Source organism: Notothenia rossii (genome assembly GCF_949606895.1).
Source record: "Notothenia rossii genome assembly, chromosome: 9".
Classification (NCBI taxonomy): Eukaryota; Metazoa; Chordata; class Actinopteri; order Perciformes; family Nototheniidae; genus Notothenia; species Notothenia rossii.
Window position 1 is genome coordinate 42,574,719 of NC_136907.1, and position 25,216 is coordinate 42,599,934.

The following is a 25,216-nucleotide window of genomic DNA, read 5'->3' on the forward strand; positions in this document are numbered from 1 at the left end:
ACTGCGCAGAACCACCCGGCCACGCCGCAGAGACAGGCGTCGACCGCCAGCAAGAACACCACCACCAACAGCACCAGCAGCACCGCGGCGGGCCGGGGAAGGAAGCGTCCGGCCTACTACTCCTTTTGCGTGTGGAGCAGCCAGTCCGTCCTCCACATCTTTCAGCTGGGCCAGATATGGAGGTATTGGGGTGTGTGTGTGTGTGTGTGCGCGTGTGTGTGTGTGTGTGTGTGTGTGTGAATGAAAATGTGAATGAATGATGCCAGCTCTTACAGTGGGCATGGCTCCCAGCTGCCCCCCCCCCCCTCCCCCATGCAGAGCCAACACACACGAAGGGCCCACTGAGGGTCACCTATCTTTATATATCTCTACCAACTGGTCATGAAAGCTAACACTGTATGCTAAACATTAAACATATTGTCATCTTGAATTAGAATCCCCTGCAGTCTGTCACACCTGGAGTCTGATTGTTGTTGATGCTGTCAAAATGAACCTCCCAAAAAGCCTCTGGGGTTGATGAATCTGAATAACACTGTGTGATGAGCATGTGCGTGCAACGTGTTGCATTTGACTAAATTCCCATTCAATGTGATAATGGCTAATGATCTTTACATGTGAGTGTTTAGATAGTTAACTTTAGTCTAAGTAGTGGGTCTCAAACGGTTTGGTAATCATGTATGTAAACAAGTATTTCCAACGCACACTTTATATGATCATTATAGTTATAAAAAACAAGAGAATAACAGGTATGAAATCATTCCAACTCATACTATAGGACAGTAACACAAAAAGACATGTTAAAAGGGGATTGATTTGTAAAATATGCATAAAGAAAAAGTAAATCTGTTTACAGTTCTGTTTCATATGGGTATTGTTGAGAGATGTATCCATAGATTTAGTCCCTAATGTTGCTCTCAAAGTGCACCAGATTCATGCATTTCACTTCAATATTTAAAAAATATCACCACCTGCCCACACCCTCTGTCAAATTGTCCCGCCCACATTGAGGATGCTTCCTACGCCCATGCATGTGATGAAAGAGTGCGATGGTGACAATTCATTTAAATGGCAAGCTTTTAAAAAAAAAATAAGTACCGTAAGACATATTATTCACTTTTAAAATATATAATTCACATTTACATAATGTCAACAAATGATCAGTATCATTCTTTCTGTGAAAGATGGTCTCAACAAACCTGATTTACTTTGTGTATGTAGATTATTGCTGAAACAATTAGTCAATCAGTAAAAAAATATATATTAGGCAACAATATTTGATCTTACTGTTCCTACAATGTGAATTGTGATGCATTTCTCTGTTGTCTCAGTGTTAACTATCTTTTGTTGTTGAAATATTGGTCTTCCTAAAAATAAATAGATTTAAGATTTAGCTATACAAAAAAGTATAATTAGCATTTTTCAATATCTTATGACATTTTTAAGACAAATGAAAAAACTATTCACAGATAAATCAATATCACAAATGATAGTAAATAAGAACTCTCTATGCAGAACTAAGATCACTGACCCACCATCAGCTGTAGAAATTAGTTCCCACTGTAGAGGAAAGGCTGTGTTTGTTAGGAACTTGGGTACTGTTTTAGTTTTCTGTGGACAATGTAATATTTTCTTTAAGAATTCATGTTCAACTTTGTCTTTGTATCAAACTGTGTTGAGTTTATATGCAATCACACTGCCTCTAAAATGTGCTCTGTGTTCTTTATGAACACACAGGTAAAGAGAACATATCTTATCTGGACAAATAAGATCAACTAGAAAATGCGTTTCCTGCAGAAAATGTGTGCGAATGCTGTAAACTGAACATTTGTGGTGGAATTTAGCTGAAAATGCAGAAAAAGCTGAATATGTTATTAGTTTAATGGTCTCTGTTGCTTCTTTTAGCTACAAAAACCAAGTCAGTGTGTTGCTGAACTTAGTGGAGAAATGCAGAAAACTGAAATGATTTGAATCAAAATTGTTACAGCTCAAATGCATTGCAATGACTTTGTTGAAAACTTGAAAGGGAAATGTTAAACTAGAAGAGTTGGAACAATAGCGAAGTTTTAAAAAAGGTATAAACAACAAAATGTACAGCCTCAATGTCCTGAAATAGCTGAATAAGTTAATAGATGAATGGTTTCTGTAGCTGAAAGTAGCTGAAGGAGTTAGATATTAAATGTAAGTAGTAGTGAATGAATGTGTATTAAGAAGAGAAAATAAAGTAAAAACGCTTTGAAAAGCAGCAGAATATTTTAACTGCAAACTTTTGAACTAAAAACAAACGTCACCAATAATGTATAAAATATGTGGAACCTGTTGAAGTCAGTATGAAGTCTCCATCAGACAGAAAATATTAGGTTGAGACAGTCTTTAACCTCCAGTCTGTTTGTTTGTGTTTGAGGTGACTACGTTATGAAACATCTGTGTACGTGAGCCCAGAGATCAAAGGTTACCACGGTGACGACGTTATCAAACACCTGTGTACGTGAGCCCAGAGAGCAAAGGTTTCCATGGAGATGTGCAGTGAAAGGAGAGCCTTTCCATTGTTCTGAATGAGTGATAAACCTCTTGCATTTCTAACTTTTGTTGAAAAAATAATAATACAAACCTCCATTCATTCCATTGTGGGTGTGTCTGCTCTGATTAGATGATGTCACTCAGGTGTGTGGCCCCAATCTGCCCAGCAACACCATGGTTACCAACTGAGTCCCATTAAGAATGCATTGAGGATTATATCTGAAAATTTGGCCACCTGTTAAAAAACTATGGCTCCTATAAAGAAATGACCAGAAAGTGAGCATCAGGGAACTGAACTAATTTGGGGGGTTTTGTGTGTCCAATGTGAAGATGGGAGCAGTTTGTCTAAAGTTTACTTCTCTCTGTTCTGATGAAAGTTCCGGACAAATTTAACATGCAAGTCTATTGGGAGCTAGGTGGACTTTTTGACACTCGGATCACTATTGGGCCAGAACGGTGGGTCCGTTTGATATGATGAAGGCAATTGAGCAAGCCAGACTAATTATGCTCCTGAAATCTTTTGAAATGATTTGAATAGAGTGTATATTTTGGCTCTGAGAGCAGTTTTAAAATTGTGAACACAATTAACATTGCTTTTTATTTAAATAAAATAAATAATATTTCACATCAAAAGAAACAACAATGTTTTAACAAATCATAATAATCTGATGACAGAACTGTAAAGAGAATAGCTGAAACTTTAACAAAATAAATAACTCTGTTACCTCTGATCATTAACCCATGTTTGTATAATTGAGTTAACTCCGTGTGTTGCTGCTAGCATACATAACACCTGAGGTGGAAAAGTTACTCGTGGACGGGGCTACAGAGCTACTAGAAACACAGTCTAACCCGGTACATTCCTGCGTCTGAATGTGGTGCACTTTTGCTAAATGTTTAGACAAATTGCTCATTTTAACGCCCTTACAGATGTAGCACCTCATTTCAGACTTCAGCTTACAGCTTCCTGCCTACGACCTGCCTAAGACCAGTATCGAGGAATGTTAAGCCCTCCCACTATTTTCCAAGAGGGTGTTGCCAGATTTTCAATTTCAGGTTTTAACCAGGAGATGGCGCTTCATTCACAAATACAGAAAGACAAGTTTCATGGACTTTCAGTTGTGTTTTGAAGAGCATTTGAACACATCAATGTTTTAGATCAACTAAAGTATATCTAATCTTGTAATTCAATAATATATAGTCTTTATATATTAAATAATCATAATAATAATGTAAATGTTTACATTACACTTCTTTATTTGTTATGCTCATACTTTTACAATCGTTTGCTTTAATATGCAGTATCTTTTTTGTATATTTTTGTGTTTGCTTCCTCCTGCTCCCTTTCATACGGAGCCCTGGAGGGTTCATTGAGAGAAAAATGTAACCACACACACCTCTACACACATCGAACTACCAGAGTATTCCTATGGGCTCAGAACAGTCTCATAATACACACATGCACACAGAAGGATTCACATTTGTATTTCATGATCCGCAAAAGGATTCACACTTGTATTTCCGGATCCACACTTGTGTTTTTCAATGAACACACAAATGTGTTCCGTTTCATATACAGGTAAATAAAATCCAAATAAAGAAAAAAGTTTTAAATATTTATTTTTGATCCACACATATTTGTTTTCCGTTTAAAACCTCTGAACCTGCAAACACAAACCGCTTTCTGTGCATGGATCGTTGTGCATTCGTGTGTGGGTTTTTTGAGACTCCCCTGACGGTCACCCGATTCGTACTTGTAATTTTTTCTATCTATAGCCAATCAGATGTCTCCTCAATTCTAAGCCAATCACATGAGCGTGCCCCCACGAGGGTAGATTTCTTGCGTTGATGACGTAGCGCTTCATGTACGCATTTTGCGCTGTCCGGAGCTGACAGGTCCATGGAGCCTGCCTGCAGGCGCTAATCTCAGGACACCTCCACTCTCAGTACATTGCCACTTTCAGAACAGGAAATGCACGCAAATACAAGCCTTTATATTATTAAGGTACAGCTCCACTTTCCGAACCATTGATGAATGCTTGTGTGTACACAAAAACGGCAGGCAAAACCGTTTTAAATGTGTGTTTCCTGTATGGCGAATACAGCTGCTTTATTTATGTCTGTATGAAGTTGTTGTGAGTGTGGAGGGAGCAGCTACAGGTTAGCTTAGCCTAATCGATCAGTGCACTACGAAACCAGTGCTAGACAGTGAACCGTCAACGGGGGGGAGCCCCACCGGTCATTATTAACAGGAGAGCTGGATCTGATCGATATGGACATAAACGCGAGTGAAGTATAACCCGACGCGAGAGAGAGATCAGATCAGCTGCTGAGTCTGACGGAGAGACGCAGCTCTGCATGATCACCTGAGGCTCCGCCCTCTGTTTAGCGAGCTGACCGGACAGCGCAAAATGCGTATATGAAGTGTCATGAACGCAAGAAATCCTACCACGTGGGGGCGCGCTCATGTGATTGGCTTAGACTGGAGGAGACATCTGATTGGCTATAGATGAGATAAATTACAAGTACAAATCGGGTAAGCATCAGGGGAGTCTCAAAAAACCCACACACGAATGCACAGCGATCCGTGCACAGAAAGCAGTTTGTGTTTGCAGGTTTAGGGGTTTTAAACGAAAAACAAATATGTGTGGATCAAAAATACATATGTAAAACTTTTTCCTGTGTTTGGATTTTATTTACATGTATATGAAACGGAACACATTTGTGTGTGCATTGAAAAACACAAGTGTGAATCCTTCTGTGTGCATGTGTGTATTATGAGACTGTTCTCAGCCCATATATTCCCCCTTGGTGTGTGTGTGTGTGTGTGTGTGTGTGTGTGTGTGTGTGTGTGTGTGTGTGTGTGTGTGTGTGTGTGTGTGTGTGTGTGTGTGTGTGTGTGTGTGTGTGTGTGTGTGTGTGTGTGTGTGTGTGTGTGTGTGTGTGTGTGTGTGTGTGTGTGTGTGTGTGTGTGTGTGTGTGTGTGTGTGTGTGTGTGTGTGTGTGGTGACCTCTGAATTATGCCAGCTCTTACAGTGGGCATGGCTCCCAGCTGCCCCCCCTCCCCCATGCAGAGCCAACACACACGAAGGGCCCACTGAGGGTCACCTATCTTTATATATCTCTACCAACTGGTCATGAAAGCTAACACTGTATGCTAAACATTAAACATATTGTCATCTTGAATTAGAATCCCCTGCAGTCTGTCACACCTGGAGTCTGATTGTTGTTGATGCTGTGGATGCTTTCGGGTTTGCTGATGTCAAAATGAACCTCCCAAAAAACCTCTGGGGTTGATGAATCTGAATAACACTGTGTGATGAGCATGTGCGTGCAACGTGTTGGCATTTGACTAAATTCCCATTCAATGTGATAATGGCTAATGATCTTTACATGTGAGTGTTTAGATAGTTAACTTTAGTCTAAGTAGTGGGTCTCAAACGGTTTGGTAATCATGTATGTAAACAAGTATTTCCAACGCACACTTTTATATGATCATTATAGTTATAAAAAACAAGAGAATAACAGGTATGAAATCATTCCAACTCATACTATAGGACAGTAACACAAAAAGACATGTTAAAAGGGGAGTGATTTGTAAAATATGCATAAAGAAAAAGTAAATCTGTTTACAGTTCTGTTTCATATGGGTATTGTTGAGAGATGTATCCATAGATTTAGTCCCTAATGTTGCTCTCAAAGTGCACCAGATTCATGCATTTCACTTCAATATTTAAAAAATATCACCACCTGCCCACACCCTCTGTCAAATTGTCCCGCCCACATTGAGGATGCTTCCTACGCCCATGCATGTGATGAAAGAGTGCGATGGTGACAATTAATTTAAAATGGCAAGCTTTTAAAAAAAATAAAACGTACCGTAAGACATATTATTCACTTTTAAAATATATAATTCACATTTACATAATGTCAACAAATGATCAGTATCATTCTTTCTGTGAAAGATGGTCTCAACAAACCTGATTTACTTTGTGTATGTAGATTATTGCTGAAACAATTAGTCAATCAGTAAAAAAATATATATTAGGCAACAATATTTGATCTTACTGTTCCTACAATGTGAATTGCGATGCATTTCTCTGTTGTCTCAGTGTTAACTATCTTGTTGTTGAAATATTGGTCTTACTAAAAATAAATAGATTTAAGATTTAGCTATACAAAAAAGTATAATTAGCATTTTTTTGTGTGTGTGTGTGTGTGTGTGTGTGTGTGTGTGTGTGTGTGTGTGTGTGTGTGTGTGTGTGTGTGTGTGTGTGTGTGTGTGTGTGTGTGTGTGTGTGTGTGTGTGTGTGTGTGTGTGTGTGTGTGTGTGTGTGTGTGTGTGTGTGTGTGTGTGTGTGTGTGTGTGTGTGTGTGTGTGTGTGTGTGTGTGTGTGTGTCACCATCGGCATTTGTTTTCAAATTACCACAAACAGTAATTTACACAAATCTGGTTCTCCAAAGTTATATGTGTATTCCCAAGTGAAAGAAATTAGTTTAATCTTAATCTCGATGTGCTATAGTCCTGCCGGAGTGCACCGGAACGAACGATACTATCATAAACAAATGCCCCCACACGCACACACACACAAAACGAGGCCACGCTTTAGTAACTCGTGCGCACGCTTTAGTAACTCGTGCGCACGAGTTACTAAAGCGTGCGCACGAGAAGGTAAAACGTGGCCACGTTTTATTTATTTTTCTCTCTATGAACCTTCCAGTGCTCCGTACTTTCGGACACATACTGTACGATTTATTATTATTATTAATATGAAGATATTATTAAGATAAGATAAGAAGTTACTTTATTGATTGAATATTTTTGTTTAAAATGTGCTGTCTGTCCCACGGTAATTCAGAAGGCTCACAGGTCACGTTCCGACCATTATTTAAAACAATACTGTAGGTGCTTTCCCACCTTCTACAGTTTGATTTGCATAGAGGGAGGTCTGTGGCTGAATGGCCAGCGATTAGGTGTGGCGCATTTATCATAGGTGACCAGAGGCTAACTGCCTGCCGTCAGATTTCATTTAAAAAACAGTTCTATTTCGTATATGGCTTCGCCCTCTAAGGCTATCGCTATTGGGTATTCCCCCTGTGCCCCGCGCAGCACTGAAACACTTGTAATCCACGCCCACCCGCAAGGTGGGCCCCACCCTCGGGCTTCCTTCCGATATAAATAGGAAGGAGGCCTGACAATCTGTTCCGTCTTTTCTTCAGCAAACCACGGCAGTTACTGAAGCACATAACCATTAAACATCATGAGCAACAACTGCGTCCGAAATTGTCCCTCATGTGGCTCAGGATATATCATGAGCTATGACCAGCACGCAATGTGCGAATCCTGCCTGGGGCCAGAGCACGCGGACGCGGCTCTCAGCCAGCAGGTCGCTTGCTCACATTGTGCCCGTCTCCCATCAGCCGACAGGAAGCGAAGAGCTGACGCTCTAGCTGCTGCGGCCGACGAGGACGGTTGGCCCGTCCAGGAGCACGTGGACGGCAGCATGTCCCTGGAGCCGAGTGCCGGGCAGGAGTCGGACGACTCCTACCCCGTCTCCCTCCATGGTTCACCGTGCGGTTTTCCCCTCCCTCCTCTCCCCCGGACGGGGGAGACAGAGTCGAAGCAGGGGGCTGGTTTGGCGGCCGAGCATGCGATCCCCTTCTCCGTCGCCACAGGACGGCGCCCTACGTTGAGCTCCCCCAGAGAGTATGTCGCCCGCCAGGCCGACCGGGTGCACCAGTGTGCCTTTCAGGCGGCGGCGAATATCATCGCGCTGCTCTCCAACTCGGTGGTGACACTGGAAGAGCGGTCCACCACCGAGGCAGAGGAAATCAGCAAGGCGGCCAGCACGGCGCTCACTCTGTGCACGTCCGTCGCTGTCTCCCAAGCGAGGATGATTTCCGCGTGGGTGACACAGATCCAGCGCCACCTCTGGCTGCAGCTGGCGTCTGTTACGGAGACGGCCAGAAAAGTGCTACTGGACGCTCCAATCAGCCCGTATGCGCTGTTCGGACCCCAGTTCCACGCCATGGTGGAGTTCATGAAGACGGCCGCGGAACAGGCGGACGGCATTCGCCAGCATGTCAACTGGCTCCAGCCTGCTGAACGCCCACAGCGGCTCCAACGCCTGCAGCAGCCGCGGCGTCCACGCCGGCCACAGGAGGCCGCAAGCGGAGAGACGCCCACAGCAACCGCCTTGGCGTCAGACTCGCCCTTCGGCGGCTTTAGGGGCTCCGTCCCACGTCTCCGCTCCCCCGCCACCCCAGAGACAGGGTCTCCCGGCGGCGAGTCAATGGGGAGTGAGGCTCCCCCGCTCCTGGTCTGCTCCGCGAGAGCCTCCGAGGAAGCGGAGCCGGTAATTAAGCCGGCTGCCACTAATCTGTTGATTAAGTAGACTGCAGGTCTCCCTGCAGCCTGCTGGTTTTAACCTATCGGTTAATAACTTGCAGATTTCGCGGCATTTCTCTCACCGAGATACGCCTCCTAAACACGGTCATAATAACCCATGAGCGCCGTTATAATGCCTCATGTGGACAGCACTGCACACACCTCCACTCATCCCCTGAGCGTGTACGCGCCTCATGATGAGAGGCAGAGTGAGACGCAGCGTGTGGAGGCCCCCGCACAGCCCTTTCGGTCCAAGCCCACCTTGGGTTGCCTCACGGGCCGCAGCGGCAGTGGCTCTGGCGTGATTCGTCACCATGACGACCAAAAACATATCTTGAGCACGTGTGCCCGCTCTCAGAGTTTTTCTCAGAGTGGCAGCGCGTGTGTCTGATGGACAGATGTATGAGCAGGCTGATCAGCAGAGGATACGCCCTGCAGTTCGCCTCTCCCCCCCCCACAGTTCAATGGGATACAGGAAACACTCCTGTCCTCCCAGAAGCTATGTCTTGCGCTACAATCCGAGCTGCTGGAACTCCTGTTGAAAGAGGATATTTCCAGGGTTCCTCAAAGGGAGGAAAATCAGGGGTTTTCACTCCCGTTATTTTTCTAATCGCAAAAAAGACTGGGGGAATGAGACATCCTCGATCTGTCAGTATTCCACATGCTGACGATCAAACAGGTGCTGGAATGTGTTCACCAGGAAGACTGGTTCACTTCCACCTGAAGGATGCATACTTCCACGTACCCATCATCCCAAAACACAGCAAATTCCTGCGTTTTCTCATTTCAGGGAATATCAGGCCAGACAATCGGCTGCGGTTCGGATATTTCCTGACTCCTCGCTTTTTTGTGTAGAGAAGGCTGGAGCCACTACACAGAGGAGGGATGTTTTCTCTGGACGACCTGCTAATTGCTGGCTCGCTCCAGAGAGGAAGGCGCTTTACAGACGGTACATCTTGTATTGCATCTGTCAAAGCCTGGGTTTCATAATAAATTGGAAGAAGAGCTGTCTCAGCCAGCATGAGAGCGCGGCTCTCGCGCCAGCGAGTGGAGGAACTACCAGCTCTCCTCCGGCGTGTCACAACCCACACAGCCCTCTCCGTGACGCAGCTGCTCTGCGTTGGAGTCAGCTGGTCACGTGATGATACCCCTGAGGCTCTTCCAACAGGGGGACACTCCAGAGGTGGTTCATTCGCTGCAGAAGCCTGCTGTTTTTAACCCCTTGGTTTATAAACTGCAGAGCTCGCGGCATTCCTCTGTCCCAGATATGACTCCTACACACGGTCATAATAACCCACGAGCACCGTTATAACGCCTCGTGTGGACAGCATGCACACACCTCTCATCCCCTGGGCGTGTACGCGCCTCATGATGAGAGACGGAGTGAAATGCAGCGTGTGGAAACTCCCTCGCAGCCCTTTTGCCTCACGGGCAGCGGCCGCAATGGCGTGGCTCGTCACCATGACGACCATTACGGCACATCACAGAGAAGCCTCTCCCCCCAGCAGTTCCATGGGATACAAGAAACACTCCTGTCATCCCAGGAACAGTGTCATGGGGGTTTTTACTCCGCTATTTTTCTAAATCTCGGAAAAGAATGGGGGACTCGCCCCGTTGCTGTACAATCAAACATGTGTTGATTCGCACAGACAACAGGCCACGGCTATGGAAGCAACCTCAATCACCAGGGAGGAGTACGATCTGCGCAGCTTCTGAACGTAGCCAGGCAGCTGCTGTTCTGGGCGCGCACACACGTTGCTCTCCATCAGAGCAATGTATATTCCCGGCGAATTGAACAGAGGGGCTCGCAGAGCGCAGCAGCCGTGTTATGCAAGGAGTACGGAGACTCAGACCTGTGTCACACGCACTGGCGCCTCAGTGGGATTTGGCTTTGATGTTACGCGCACTAAAGCAAAGCCCCATTTGAACCTTTAGACCAGGTTCCCCTTAAACTGTTGTCAGCCAAAGTAGTATTACTTTGGCTCTATCAGCGAAAAGGGTGAGTGATTTGTCTGCTCTCTCTGTGGCTCCGTCATGCCTCCGGATCCAAGGAGATGGCAGTTCAGCTGTTTTACGCCCTAACCCGGCTTTTATGCCAAAGGTCATCACAAGCTCTTTAGAGTCATGAGTGATCAGCTTGGATGGCTTCTTTCCCCCTCCTCAAAGGTCGGAGGAAGAAGCCGCGTCTCATCTCCTCTGTCCTGTGCGCGCGCTGTCCTGCTAGTGGCGCGCATGGCTGCCTTGCGCCATTCTCAGCGCCTGTTCGTGCATTATAGAGAGCGCTCGATCGGGCAGCCTCTGTCTGCACAACGGCTGTCACACTGGCTGTGTGAAGCTGTGTCACAGGCATATGTCTCCTCATGGGTTGGATCCCCCGGAGAACATCAATGCACACTCCACCAGAGGAATGTCCTCCTCCACGGCTTTGCACGGAGGAATGTCAGTGGAAGACATTTGCACTGCTGCATCTTGGTCTTCCCCCTGTTCATTTATTCAATTGTATTTAAGGGATGTCTCCCATTCCTCTCTGAAACACCCTGTACGGATTGTCTTGTCAGAGTGAGTGACGTCAGGGATCCAGCTGTGCGCCTCTCTCCTGCCTCTCGGCACGAGGAGAGCGGCCCTTTTTCCTTCTTATGAGAGGGATGTTTCCTTTTTTTTCCTCTGACACATTTTTGGTAGGGAGTGTCTTGTCAGAGTGAGTGACGTCAGAGATCCAGCTGGGCGCTCTCCTGTCCGACACGCAGAGAGCTGCTTTTCCCCTTCTATGATCGCTGGGCAAGGTGGGACCTTCATATCCACTTTCTCACAGCGGCTGGGTATGTATTGTTCCCAGCCTTCATCCCGTCAGGGAAGATAGGCATGTTTTGCTATGTTCCAGGGACGGTGATGCGCCATTACGCATGGCACAACAGGCATGGGGTGTTATTGAGCAGGTGTGTCTGTGCTTCTAGTGCCGGGCGGACCCAGTGGGGCGCAGACTACATCATGCTTCGCCGTTAACCCAATAGCGATAGCCTTAGAGGGCGAAGCCATATACGAAATATAACTGAAGTTACCTACTGTAACTCCAGCTTCTATGAGTAAATGGCGTAGCCCTCTAAGTGCTGAGCCCCACTGGCTCTACGAATATCTGAAGAAAAGTTATTTTGTATGGGAGCAGATTGTCGGGCCTCCTTCCTATTTATACCGGAAGGAAGCCCGAGGGTGGGGCCCACCTTGCCGGTGGGCTTGGACTACAAGTGTTTCAGTGCTGTGCGGGGGCGCAGGGGAATTACCCAAAAGCGATAGCCTTAGAGGGCTACGCCATTTACTCATAGAAGCTGGAGTTACAGTAGGTAAGTGCGTGTTGAACTGGTTTAATTAATTAGTGAGTTTAGTTAACACTAGAACCGCCAATCGGGTCAATTTGTGTGATGTGTGTTGTGTGTGTGCAATGTAACTTTTTTTCAACAAAATATTAAAGTCTCCCAGTCCGTGACTTTTCCTGAAAGTGTGTTATGTAGCACCCTATGTTGTTAACAATTGCATTCTAATAGCGGGAGTTGACGGTTTTAGGTGGGCCTATACAAAAACCTCTGGCGGTTCTAGTGTTAAGGTAATTAGGTACAGTAGAAGCCCTTTTTTATCAGTAACGAATTTAGCAGTTGAACATAAAAGTCAACTAACTGACGGTCACTTGCAATGACAGTGTTGTGTCTACTGTAAGCTTGTCACTCAGAGTAACCTACAGTTAATTTAGCTGCTGGAGAAGAAAGATCAGCGGGGGAGGGGGGGAGAGAGCTGTGGTTGATGGGCCATTAGTTGTGTAAATACCATAGACTGGTAAATACACAGCTGAGAGCTGCCGTTTCATTCAGACTGTTTTAAAAACGGTAACAACGGACTATTTTTCTTAGTGGATGCATGTCAATTTAAATCAATACATACAACTATTTTTTAAATCAATAAAAACATTTTCTAAATCCATAAAAGCATTTAAATTAATATTGGGAGTCATGTCATTACTTTGTTGAGAATGTGGCCATGTAATAAGCGAGGGCAGATCACGTACCAATCCCGACCCTCGCATTTCAAACTGTCTGAAATGAAGCGCTACATCTGTACATGCTAAACACTCTTGGCAACGAGCATTGTCCACCTCAAGACGGGTAACATTGAACCACACCTTGGAGCGCTTCTCTCCGCCATCCCTGCCGTGTGTTGCATGCATGTAGCAGCCGAGTGTGTGTAAACTGCCCCGCCCCCTCGCACAGAGAGAGAGAGAGATCTCGTCTCGATTGGAAAGATCGAAAATGCACCGACCATTGACACATTTGTTTGTCTTTTTGCATGTTAGAAACGAGTTGGCGACACTAAGACTGCAATATAATGTTTTTGTAGCAATAATACATGACCTTTCTCTTTCTCAACTCGCTACTCGGAGGGAAGTAGCTGTCATATGCCTTGTGAACACTCCGATAATGCCCCTCCACGTTACCTTTCTTTGGCAGAGCGACGCTTGTTTTACAAATAAGGCAAATAACCTTTGAATGTGACATCCCCAAAAAATATTCTTCCTCCCATTCTTGGTGGAAGTGGTATGTTTTTAGCTTTTTGCTCGGTCCCGCACTCGTTTTGTTGTTTGTCTCTTGTTTGCCTCTTTAACTTAATTTGAGTTTTCCCGGCACTTGACTGATTTTGTATCTCTTTGCATTCTGGGTTAACAGACTGTAAAAATATAGGTCGCTTTTTCTGTCAATCAAGTAAACTCCTGAATTAAGTGGCAAGGAGGCCAAGGGAGGAGGGATCAAAACCTGTTTTGTCTATTTTAACGGAGCTGGATTTTTTTTTTTTTATGAATGATTCGCGATCTACCAGCATTGCCCCCGCGGTCGGTCGACGTACTGGGCACCTCTGCTCTACACTAACGGCCCGTCCACACGGCGGCGTGCGTTGAAGCTTCAACGCTTCTGCCTGTTCACTTTGAATGGGGTGACGTCACGCTTCGCCAAACTGCATTGTGGGAGCGTCGCTACGCTGCAGAAGTTGAGCAATGTTCAACTTTTGAAGCTTCTGCGGAAGCGTCAGCAAATCAAAACATATGCCAGTACCAGGGTGTCCGCGGGGTCTTAAAAAGTATTAAAAGTTGATAAATCAATTTAGCGAAAATTAAGGCTATTAAAAAGTATTAAACGGCATTTTCCAAGGTATTAAAAGGTCCCACAGCAACGACAACATGAAAAACCCTTTAATTTACTGAAACGACATGTCGGGAAACCCCCTCAAGGCGGCCCCATGCATAGCGCGCCGTAAAATGCTGCTTCTTATTTTAAGTTCCGTTGCCTTGCTCCGCTCTGTGGGGGGGGGGGGGGTCCCAAGGTGGGTAGACCAGCCTACGCAACGCTCTGGGGGTCCAACGGCTCCGTGTGTAAGCCCTATATGATCATTTTCTGATAACGATGAAATAGCCCGCCTCCCTCTCCCCACGTCTCCTGCTGCTGCTGGGCTGTCAGAAGAGGGGGAGGAAAAGAGAGGCAGGCACCGTTTATTAAATATTATTATACAGAGAACAGAGTCATTATCAATTTGTTTTAAATCTCTATAAATAACAAGGAAGACCTCTGATCGGCACTTTTCAAATTTTGTATGGAAGATTTAAACTTTAACAGACATGTTGACCGGCGGAACATTTTTTTTAACGGAATCTCTGCCGCACGGTTCCCTCGTCCCTTGGAAGAGGCGGAGATGTGGGTGTTTTTCATCTGCTGGTGGACTACCTGAGAGATATACAGCAGGAGAACACGCCGTTCACCGCGGAGAATAAACAGAAGGGCAACCATGGCAAACATGCTCCGGGGTCTTCTTCGCTGCTTTTGATGTATTTTGTGGTGGCAGCAGCGCCACTTACAGGCCTGGCATATGTACTACAGCGTTTCCAGCATTTCCAGCGGTCTAGTGTGAACGGACACATTAATGAATCGAATGCGTGTGAACGGAAGACTTTTTTGTGTTTGCGTATGCGTTTTACCGTATGCGTCCTTGTGGGGCCGGAGTCTAAGCCAAACTATATCCGGTCACAGAGATCTGCTATTTTAAAGTAAAGTCAACACATATCGACCCTAATATAGTCTATATTAAGAACGAGAAAAGTCTTAACATATATATCATTTTTTGTAAACATATGACAAATGTGTGAGGGTGATGACGTCAGAGCATCGTCCTATGTGCCAGGGCTTAGCCCCGGACAGCCCCAGCCCAATTTAACCCCTGGGTATTTGTGAGGGAGCTCCTATATGGCATTACCCCGCTGAAGCTCACCAAAGTTTAATATATTTCATAGTTCAAAGTTTTGTCAATTGTTTTGTTTATTGGTCAAATACTGGTTTCTAATGGAGTTTTACTGGAATGAAAGAGCACAGAGTACAGAAGCAACAAAGCAGCATACTGCATTAAACCTGACCTTCACAGAGAGGTTGAAGTTCATGTGGAGAGGAGGCTTCAGTAGTCTGTCTGCACTCTGTTTAGTTGTGCTATTTTACAATCAATATAGTAAATGCGAGGTAAAGTGTGTAACCAATGTAACCAGTTAGAACTCAAAGTTGCGATGAGGTCTTAAAATGTATGGAAAGGTTCTTAAAAAAGGTCTTAAAAGGTATTACATTTGACCTCAGGATTCCTGCATATACCCTGAGTACAAGTTCTAGCCAATCAAACCGCATGCTTGTGTGTCCGGGGCGGGAGATTCATGTGATTGGTTGTTGGTCGAGTTTCAGACACGCCCGCTGGCAAGCTTCAACGCACGCCGCCGTGTGGACGCTGCGTTAGTGATGATGTCACGCACTCTAGCCTTGAAGAGTCCCTCCCATAGACAACCATTATAAAATCTAAAACAGCCTGACCATTTACCAAAACTTAAATGTTGCTAAGTCAAAAACCTTAAAAGATATCAAAAAGATGTTAATAGCTGAAGGTATTGTGATCATTTTAAAGTTGGAATGAAGTCTCTAGCTGAAAGTATGTGGAAGGAGTAGCATTTGGCACAAGGTGTAGGTAAAAGAGGATTTGATGGCTCCCCCCATTGAGTTCCATGTTAAAAAAAGAGTTTAAAAAGCTGAATATTTCAAAAAGTATAAAATATTTTGAAAAGGTTGAAAGTTTCCCATCGATTACTAAAAAGGCTGAACATTTTGATATTTGAATGGTTTCTGTAGCTGAAAGTAGGCTGAAGATATCGGACGGCAAAGTATTGGTTGACATTTTTTAAATGTTTGGGGTTTCTTACTAGGAAATGCTACAACCTTGCATGGGACATGCATGTTGTTTCAACATTTATAATACCCAGTGACCAATCCCATTTGAAATGCGTGTGTGCTTTCTGTGTCATCGTTACACTCATCAGTGTGACTAGGGCTGTGCAATTAATCATATTTTAATCGCGATTACGATTATGGTTTGCGACGATTATGAAAACAGCATAATTGACAAAATACGATTATTTTGCTGTGTGCGCTTTCGCCCCTCCCTAAAAGCCCACTCGGCCACGTGGGAGTGATATGTGTTGTGAGTGTTCAGCGCGAGCGAAGATGTCAGAACAAGAGCAGCAACTCGTTAAAAAGAAGGGTCACGGCCCGCGGGGAGATTCCCAGTTGATCGCGAGATGTGTCTAAAAATAGAACAACAATATTCTGTTTTATTGTTAATGTCCTGTAACATAATCTTCCTGTGCCAGAATAATGCACTTGAACGCATCAAAGCTTTGTGATTGGCCGGCGTCACCCCATGTGTCGGGGCGTGGCTGGTGGGCAGTGGGCACTATTTCGCTGACGTTGTCTGTGTCAACAGGAGGGACAGTCCGCACACACAAGACCGCAATTATGGCAGAAGCAAAAAAGCCCAAAATATATAATTTTCACTCCGAGTGGGAGGATAATTATTTGTGTATCTATTCCAATTCAAACTCCATCTGTCTCATCTGCAATGCGAGAAGGGTAATTTAGGAGCGGCATTTCAAAACAGTGCACAAACGCTACGAGACGGAATTCCCTCCTAATTCTACCCTACGCTCCCATAAGGTGAGGGACCTGAAAGGAGAGCTAAATGCACTGCAGTCCATTTTCACCAGGCCCAACAACAAGAGCAAGGCTGCTACCATAGCATCTTATCGTGTCAGTCACGTTCTTGCCAAACACATGAAGTCTTTCAAAGATGGCGAAGTTGTGAAAGAAGCCTTCCTGGAGGCTGCCGACACGCTTTTGGGGGACAGTAAAAAATAACAGTAGCATTTCAACAGGTTTTTGATATAATAAAAACTCAAGTTAGATACTGTTATTAATCAGCTGTAAGTTTTAGTTTGTTTGAACTTATTCATTATAATTATTGTAAAAAATGGTATAAGAATGCAAACATTAAGATCTGTTCTGTTTAAATTGATTATAGTCTATTATCAATTCAGGTTAAGAAACTAGTGTTGCTTGCATCCTATTTTAAAGGCATTTCTTTTTATAATCAAATAAAATGCAACAAAAAATGGGTTTGATTCTATTAATTTTGTCTTTTTTATTGCATTGGCAGCAGATTCCTGTGTAACTTCAGATCTGAGTTGTCTTATTAGTAAGCCTCAATTATACTTTTGTAGCAACACTATATTTATATAATGGCAAAGAAAGGGTTCAGAGTATTTTCTTTTTTTCCTGTGTCATATGTGGCAGCATGTGGAAGTTCCTCTTCAGAGAAGGTCTTCAGTACAGGTGGCAATATTGTCACCTGCCTGCGCTCATCTCTGAAACCAGTCCATGTAAACAGGCTGGTGTTTCTTGCAACAAATCTTTAAGAGATTACATGAGCAGCCCTACCAGCATTTGCCATGGTGGCCAAAACATTTTTATTTGGTCTTAAATTGTAGTTTAACATTTATTTCCTGTTACTTCTGGACCATGACGGTTGGCCAGCCTTCAACGTTTAACTGAGTGGAATATATTGAATATGTTTTACCAAAATGTTGGCTATGTTAAGGAGTTTTCAGTAGGTGGTGACGGTGCACTGCAAAATATTTGATTTAATTTATTTTGGTCTAATTTATTTTTATGTATCATATTAATATATGTTTAGTATGGTTTTGGAAGTGCGCTCCAACATATTTGTTGATCTTGTTTATTGGTAAAATATTATTTGTTTTAAAGTTCAATAAATGGTCAATGAATAATCGTCAAAATAATCGTGATATCAATTATTGACCCAAATAATCGTGATTATGATTTTTGCCATAATCGCAAAGCCCTAAGTGTGACCCTGCTGCCGTTCACAAATCAGTAATGATGAGCAGGTCATCTGATCTTGTAATTGGGGCTGGGCGATATGATACCCCAATATCATTACAGTGCATGACATTAGGATTTTGGGAGATGGCCCTGTGGGCGATCTAAGCTAATTTACAGATGGCCCTGAGCCCAATAGAGATTGCCCTGAAAAATGCGTGCGGACGAAATGAAGCACGAAGGGTTTGGGTGGCCTCGCCCTAGAACATTTAGATTTTTGCAGGTCTTAGATGCTGTCTTAGGTGCATTCTCTAGACTGAATTATACGATGAACCACCACAATATTATATTGTACAATTTCAATTTTATTCTTCATTTCACTTGTTTGTTTGTTCTTGTTTGTGTTTGCTCGCTTGCATGCCCTGCATAGCTATAAGAAAGTTGTTGGTCAAGACACTTTCCATCTGATGAAGGCAAATGCCTTCCCAGATGTAAAAAAGTAGAAAATATTACATTCAGTTATAACTGCCAAAACAAACATTATTTACACTATTATGGCCCCTGTTAAAAATGTTTGTAATGTTATCTACTGTAAGTTGGTCGAACGAATGCCTCCTCATCCGGAAGCTGACCGAGCAGACCCGAGCAGCAGTCGAGAGGAGCCGAGCGCATCCGCGAAGCACACAAAATGGCGACGTCAGAGTTCCCGTTAGCCGGCAAATCTAAATCTCTTCGGTCAAAATGTCCGGTCAAAATAATTTCCCTTTAGCGCAATACCGCTTCAGTTGCGCCACTTATGTGACAGACAAGAAGAGTATGTGACAGACAAGAATAGTCAATTCTAATGTCTAACACTTAATGTGGAGAAAGAGATGCCCTGTATGGGTTGATTGTGTGTTGATCTGTTGGTAATAATGCTGCGCTATACTTTGTGGCCTCACCCAGTTGCATAGCGACACTTATTGTTTAGGTGTCTTTTAATAAGCAGGTAGCCATATCATTAGCTAGAACTAGCTGGATCTGATCGATATGGACATAAACGCAAGTGAGGCTTCTTTTATTTTACAGCCCTTCTCGGGAGGCGTGTGGATAGAGCCTTGGTCTGGGTATCAGATGGTCACAGGTTCAAACCCCACTGCAGTCAGCATGTCGTTGTGTCCCTGGGCAAGACACTTCACCCCAAATTGCTCCTGTGGGGATTGCCCACAGTATTGACTATTTAAGTCGCTTTGGATAAAAGCGTCTAACAAGTAACATGTAATGTAACAGCAGCCATCAGTCTGATGGTGATACGCCGATGGGCTTCAGCTAATAGCTGCAGTTACAGTTGTAGAGGTGGAGTTTATTGATTGTTTCACAAGATAACAAGCTCATTTTGAGCTAATAAAAGCTGAGTTGTCATCAGATGACAGCAGGTCGGGTGTTTCTTTTTCGGCCAATGTGTTCCAACACTTTTGCTCTTCATATGGACTGTTTGCCTGCGTGCAATTAAAACGTATTTAGCATGGTTAATGGAGTGGTGCAGGGATGATGTCTTTTTGTAGGCCGACCCGGAAGTTAGCATCATATGGGCTCCCTCGACCAAAAGCACTGGGATATTTGCATTGGATATATTATTATATATTATTATATTGACGAAAATAACATCTGTGGCAAACACATGTTTATAATGCTCACGAGTTTTGTTCAGCAGGATAATCTCCACATGTTAAAACCACTTTTATAATTGTTAAAGCATACATCTAATCTACTTGAGAAATTAAGTAAATAGCTAACCTAATGCTATAAAGGTCAGATGACTCCACGTCACCACCGCTAAGCTAAAAGGAGGAAGTGAATAAATAACATGTACTGGGCTTGGACTACATGCTCACTTTTATTCAGCTATTCATTTCAAAAAGTGTTCTTTACAATAAGGATTGTTGACCATATTGTTGATTGCAGCACGAAGTATCACACAGCACTGTTTTTATTAACATTTTAGCACAATGGTCATGTTGGTGTTGGCTAGAGTTGGGGGCGAGGGAATGCATCATTTCAACAGATGCCCCGTTTGCCTCTGCATTATTCACAGAGTTCCTCCAGAGGACAGGGAGACAGCCAGCAGCACGCTGTACTGTGATGACTCTCTGATTCCTGCTTCATACGTTCTGCAGCACAGATGCAGGTGGAGCTGTACGGCACTATGACTCCACTGTCACAGTACCAATAAAAGTGCACAAGGCAGAAATATATTTTGGGAATAGCTACTGTAGAGGAGTACTGAGCTCTCCGACCAATTACTAATCCAAAAAACCCTCAACACAGCACAGCAGTTCATCAGTTCACATAAAGACTCTGAATGAGATATAAATGGAAAATAAACCAGACTCTGCCAGAAAGAAACATGTAAAATGAGACAAACACATACTGTATCTGCTGAAGCCATTTCTTATCTATGGCACGAGTGCACCTTTAAAACAAGTAAATCGACAATATTTTTATCATTTGACCAGTGACCCTTTATTGTTGTTACGCTCTCGGAGAGCTTACAGGTGTGAACCCACAATACTGAACACTATTGAGAGGAGACTGAAGTTTAAGAAACAAAAGGCTTTATTTCCAAAACCGGTGATGCTGAACAGCTGAGAGAATTAATATTCACAATGTCCAGGGAGTTTCTCCGGAGGTGGAGCGGAGATCCGAAGCCGGGGATCCGGTTTGCGAGTGCGAGCAGGCTGGAGCAGGTGTGCGGAGTAGCACGGAGAAACACAGGCGAGGTGAGCCGGGGATCCAGAGCTGACGAGGGCAAGCAGGCTGGGGCAGGTGTGCGTGGAAGCATGGAGGAACACAGACGAGGGGTTGGTGGCTTGACGTGGCAGGCAGAGGAGTAGGCAGATGGATTCTGAACAGAGAGAGCACAAGTTGAGGATTTACAGAAACACTGAGATTAGGTTTTGCTAAGAGCTAAATACCAAGACGTATTACCACTGTGGTGAGACGACGAGCTGGTGAATACTGGATGACGAAAACCGTATATAAGCAGGTGTTGGTGAGTAGTTGAATCAGAGTGACGAGCAACAGCTGAGGAGGTGAGTTGGCGGGAATCGAAAGTAGGTCAGCCACGTCCAGCCATGAAGACAGACAACAACAAACACAAAAAAGGGGGAAAGAAGGAGGCAGCACTCTAGATCCTCACAGTACCCCCCCCCCCTCAAAGGGAGCCTCCTGGCGACCACCAGGCTTGTCAGGGTGTGCCCTGTGGAACTCCCTCACCATGACAGAGTCCATGATCCGTGACCGAGGAACCCAGCAACGTTCCTCAAGGTTTTAACTAGGGGTGCACCGAATGGGAAATTCTTGGCCGAAACCGTTACCGAAAATAGGAAACGGTTGGCCGAAAACCGAATGCCGAAAGGCCGAAAATGATTAATAGAAATATATATATAATGTATACATTTTTTACCAATGTTGTTCAGCTGCCTGATTATGGAAAAATAAATGATTATGGCAAAACTTAACTTAAATAATAATCACTATTATGGGTCCATAAAACATTTCTTCAGCATTTTTTAATGCATACAGTACATTAATTCCAAGTCAAGTGCATTTTCTTTTCTCTGTAGGATAACTACAACAAAGTGCATTCAGAACAAAGCCAAGGTGCTTTAAAACTGCATAAACATCTAGGCCAGTAGGCCTACAACAAAATAGTGTAAATAAAGGCTGTAACAGCCAGGCCTTCAACAACAACAAATGCACCTATAAGTGCATGCATACAAATGTGCAAACTGGATAAATCCACATGAATGTAACTATTTACAAATGAAATTACAATTGAATTTCAAGAATCTGTAAATAAGGCTGTCTGTCCTCATAAGCAAAGTAGTAAACATTGTATAAAGATACATAAAGTGAAAACTGGATACAAAATCCACAATCAATTACAAATTAAATTACTATTTCAAGAATCTGCAAATAAGGTGGTCTGTCCTCATGAGCAATGTAAACAACATTGTATCATTTAGATACCGAAAGTACAATATATTGAACACTGTGCTGCTGTCATTTCCCCCTAATGATAACCTGAGATGGTGAATTATCACTCACAATGAAAATTGTTCAGGAAAGTGGGTATAGAGTAGACATGTAGAACTAGATAAGCTTATGATAAGCCAGCCTTGTCTACTTATTAAGGAAAAGTGGGAGGTTCTTTTTAATGAACAGTAGCTTCTCTGCTTTATCAGCCATAAGTCTGTTCCTCTTCTCATCAAGCACATGAGAGGCAGCGCTGAACAGTCTCTCGCTGTCAGTGCTTGTGATTTGATCTTACTCCGCATATTTGTCCGGGTGTTTTGATTTCAAGTGGTGGAGTAATCCCGAAGTGGTGAAAGTCTTTGCAGTTACACCCCCTCGAGAAATGTCAGCTGAACAGGTTTTACAAATCGCAATCCGCGCCTCTTTCTCTGATATTTTTTAAATATCTCCAAGCGGCAGACATGTTGGCTGTGAGCCAGCCGCGAGCATGGTCGCGCGCCGAGCTTTTCGCCGCGTTTTGATTACGTCATCACAACAACACCTTAGCTTACCAACGTAACCCTGTTCTCTGACATTCGGTGATATTTTTTCGGTGAAAATGGTTAAAAAGGCCCTTTCGGCCGAAAGGGCCTTTTTAACCATTTTCGGCCGATAATTTTCGGTGGCCAAATATTCGGTGCATCCCTAGTTGTAACCCTCCCAATCAACCAAGTATTGCAAGCCCCTGCCCAGGCGCCTGACATCCATAAGTCAACGTACGTGTAGGCAGGAAAACAGGCTGGGTGAGTAGTCGGGAGGTCTCCAGGGCTGAGGGGAGCTTGGGCAGGGCTACGAAATGGGCACATTTGGAGAAACGGTCAACAACAGTTAGAATAGTTGTGTTACCTTGTGAGGGAGGTAGGCCGGTGACAAAGTCCAGAGCAATATGAGATCAGGGTCGACTTGGAATAGGAAGGGGTTGGAGCAATCCCGCAGGTAGGGATGGGTACCGCGCCCCGGTATTAAACGGGCCCCGGGGCTGAATTATTAAAGACCGTGGTACCGTTAAGCTCCGATGTTAGTGGTCTTTTTATCTGTGCTGGAGAAATGTAAAAAATATGTCATATGTATTATTGCTACACAAACATTTATATTGCAGTCTTAGTGTCGCCAACTCAGTTTCTAACAAAAAAGACTGCAAAATGCTTCTATGATTATTTTTTGTGTTTTCGATCTCTCTCCCCCACCTGCTTCGGAGGGGGCGGGGCAGTTTACATACACGCAGTTTACACACACGCGGCTGCTACATGCAGCAACACACACACACGGAGGAGATGGCGGAGAGAACGCGCTCCGAGGTGTGGTTAAACTTTATCCGTCTCGATGCTCGTTGCCTAAAGTGCACTAAGAGTTTAGCATGTAAGGGCACACGAGTAACACGAGCAATTTGTCTAATCATTTAGCAAAAGTGCACCACATTCAGACGGAGAAATGCATCGGCTTCGACTGTCTTTCTAGTAGCACTGTAGCCCCATCCACGAGTAACGTTTCAGGTCAGGTGTTATGTATGCTAGCAGCAACACATGGAGATAACTCAATGATACAAACATGGGTTAATGATTAAAGGTAACTGAGTTATTGATTTTGTTAAAGTTTCAGCTATTCTGTTTACAGTTCTGTCATCAGATTATTTAATACGATTTGTTTCTTTTGATGTGAAATATTATGTATTTAATTTAAATAAAAAGCAATGTTAGTTTTGTTCACAATTTGTGTAGTTAGTTTACCTTATTTATTTCTCCAAAAGAACCGATAAAAGTACAGTTAAAAGACCGGACCGATAAGCGGTATCGATAAAAGTAGTAGTACCGTTAAAACCTTAACGATACCCATCCCTACCCGCAGGTCTCTGATGGGAGGCCTTGCTCCTAGCACATGTAGTGCAGGCTGAAACAAACTCCTTGGTGTCATGATCAACAGTTGGCCACCAGAAATGTCTCCTGAGAAGGGAGAGTGTGCGGTTGGCCCCAGGATGATTGGCGAAACAAGAGTTGTGGACCCACTGCAGCACTTGGGAACGGACAGAGTTGGGGACAAACTGAAGGTTAGGTGGACCGTTACCTGGGTCTGGTTGCTCCAATAGCGCCTCCTGGATTGAGTTACTGATTTCCCAGGTGAGGGCACCCACAACACAATTCTGGGGGAGAATTGAGTCAAAGGAGGTTACAGGTCCCACAGACGAGGATGATCTGGACCGGGCATCAGGCTTGGTATTTTTAGAACCAGGGCGATATGCAAGTGAGAAGTTGAAATGACCAAAAAAGAGGGCCCTCCTGGCTTGTCGGGAGTTTAGCCGTTTGGCTGACTGCATGTACTCGAGGTTTTTGTGGTCAGTCCAAACAAGGAATGGCTGCTCGCTGCCCTCGAGCCAGTGTCGCCACTCCTCCAATGCCATCTTCACTGCCAGAAGCTCTCTGTTACCCACATCATAATTCCTCTCTGCTGGGCAAAGTTGGCGAGAGATGAAAGCACAAGGATGAAGTTTATTGTTTGGCCTTGCAGTCTGGGACAGAACAGCGCCAACCCCGAAGTCAGATGCATCCACCTCAACAACAAACTGCTTGCTTGAGTCCGGCTGGATGAGAATGGGGGCAGAAGTGAACAGGGACTTGAGTTGAAGAAAGGCATCGTTAGCATCAGTGTTCCAGGAAAACTTGACTTTGATGGAAGTGAGACTTGAGAGTGGAGCTGCAACTTTGCTATAGTTCTTGATGAACCTGCGATAGAAGTTGGCAAATCCCAGGAACCTCTGCAACTCCTTCCGGGTTGTGGGGACTGGCCACTCAGTGACAGCTTGAATTTTTCCTGGATCTGCCTCCAACTTGCCCTGCCTGATGATGCATCCAAGGAAACTGACCCGTTCCTGGTGAAACTTACATTTCTCAGCTTTGACGAACAGTTTGTTCTCAAGCAGCCTCTGTAGAACCTGACTGACATGGAAAAGATCAAAATGTCGTCAATGTACACGAAAAACGAACCGGTTGAGGAAATCTTGCAGGACATAATTTACAAGGGCCTG

The 25,216-nt window shown here is 44.2% G+C and overlaps 1 protein-coding gene across 1 annotated transcript in view; it reads left to right on the forward strand.

Moving 5' to 3' along the window:
- xkr4 (XK related 4) overlaps window positions 1-25,216 on the forward strand; it is a gene marked incomplete at its 5' end in the record, with an annotated part of 53,227 nt that continues 28,011 nt past the window's right edge. Inside the window, one exon of the mRNA XM_079650977.1 lies at window positions 1-182. Within this exon, the coding sequence (XP_079507103.1) occupies window positions 1-182 (182 nt within the window). The remainder of the gene's footprint in view (window positions 183-25,216) is intronic.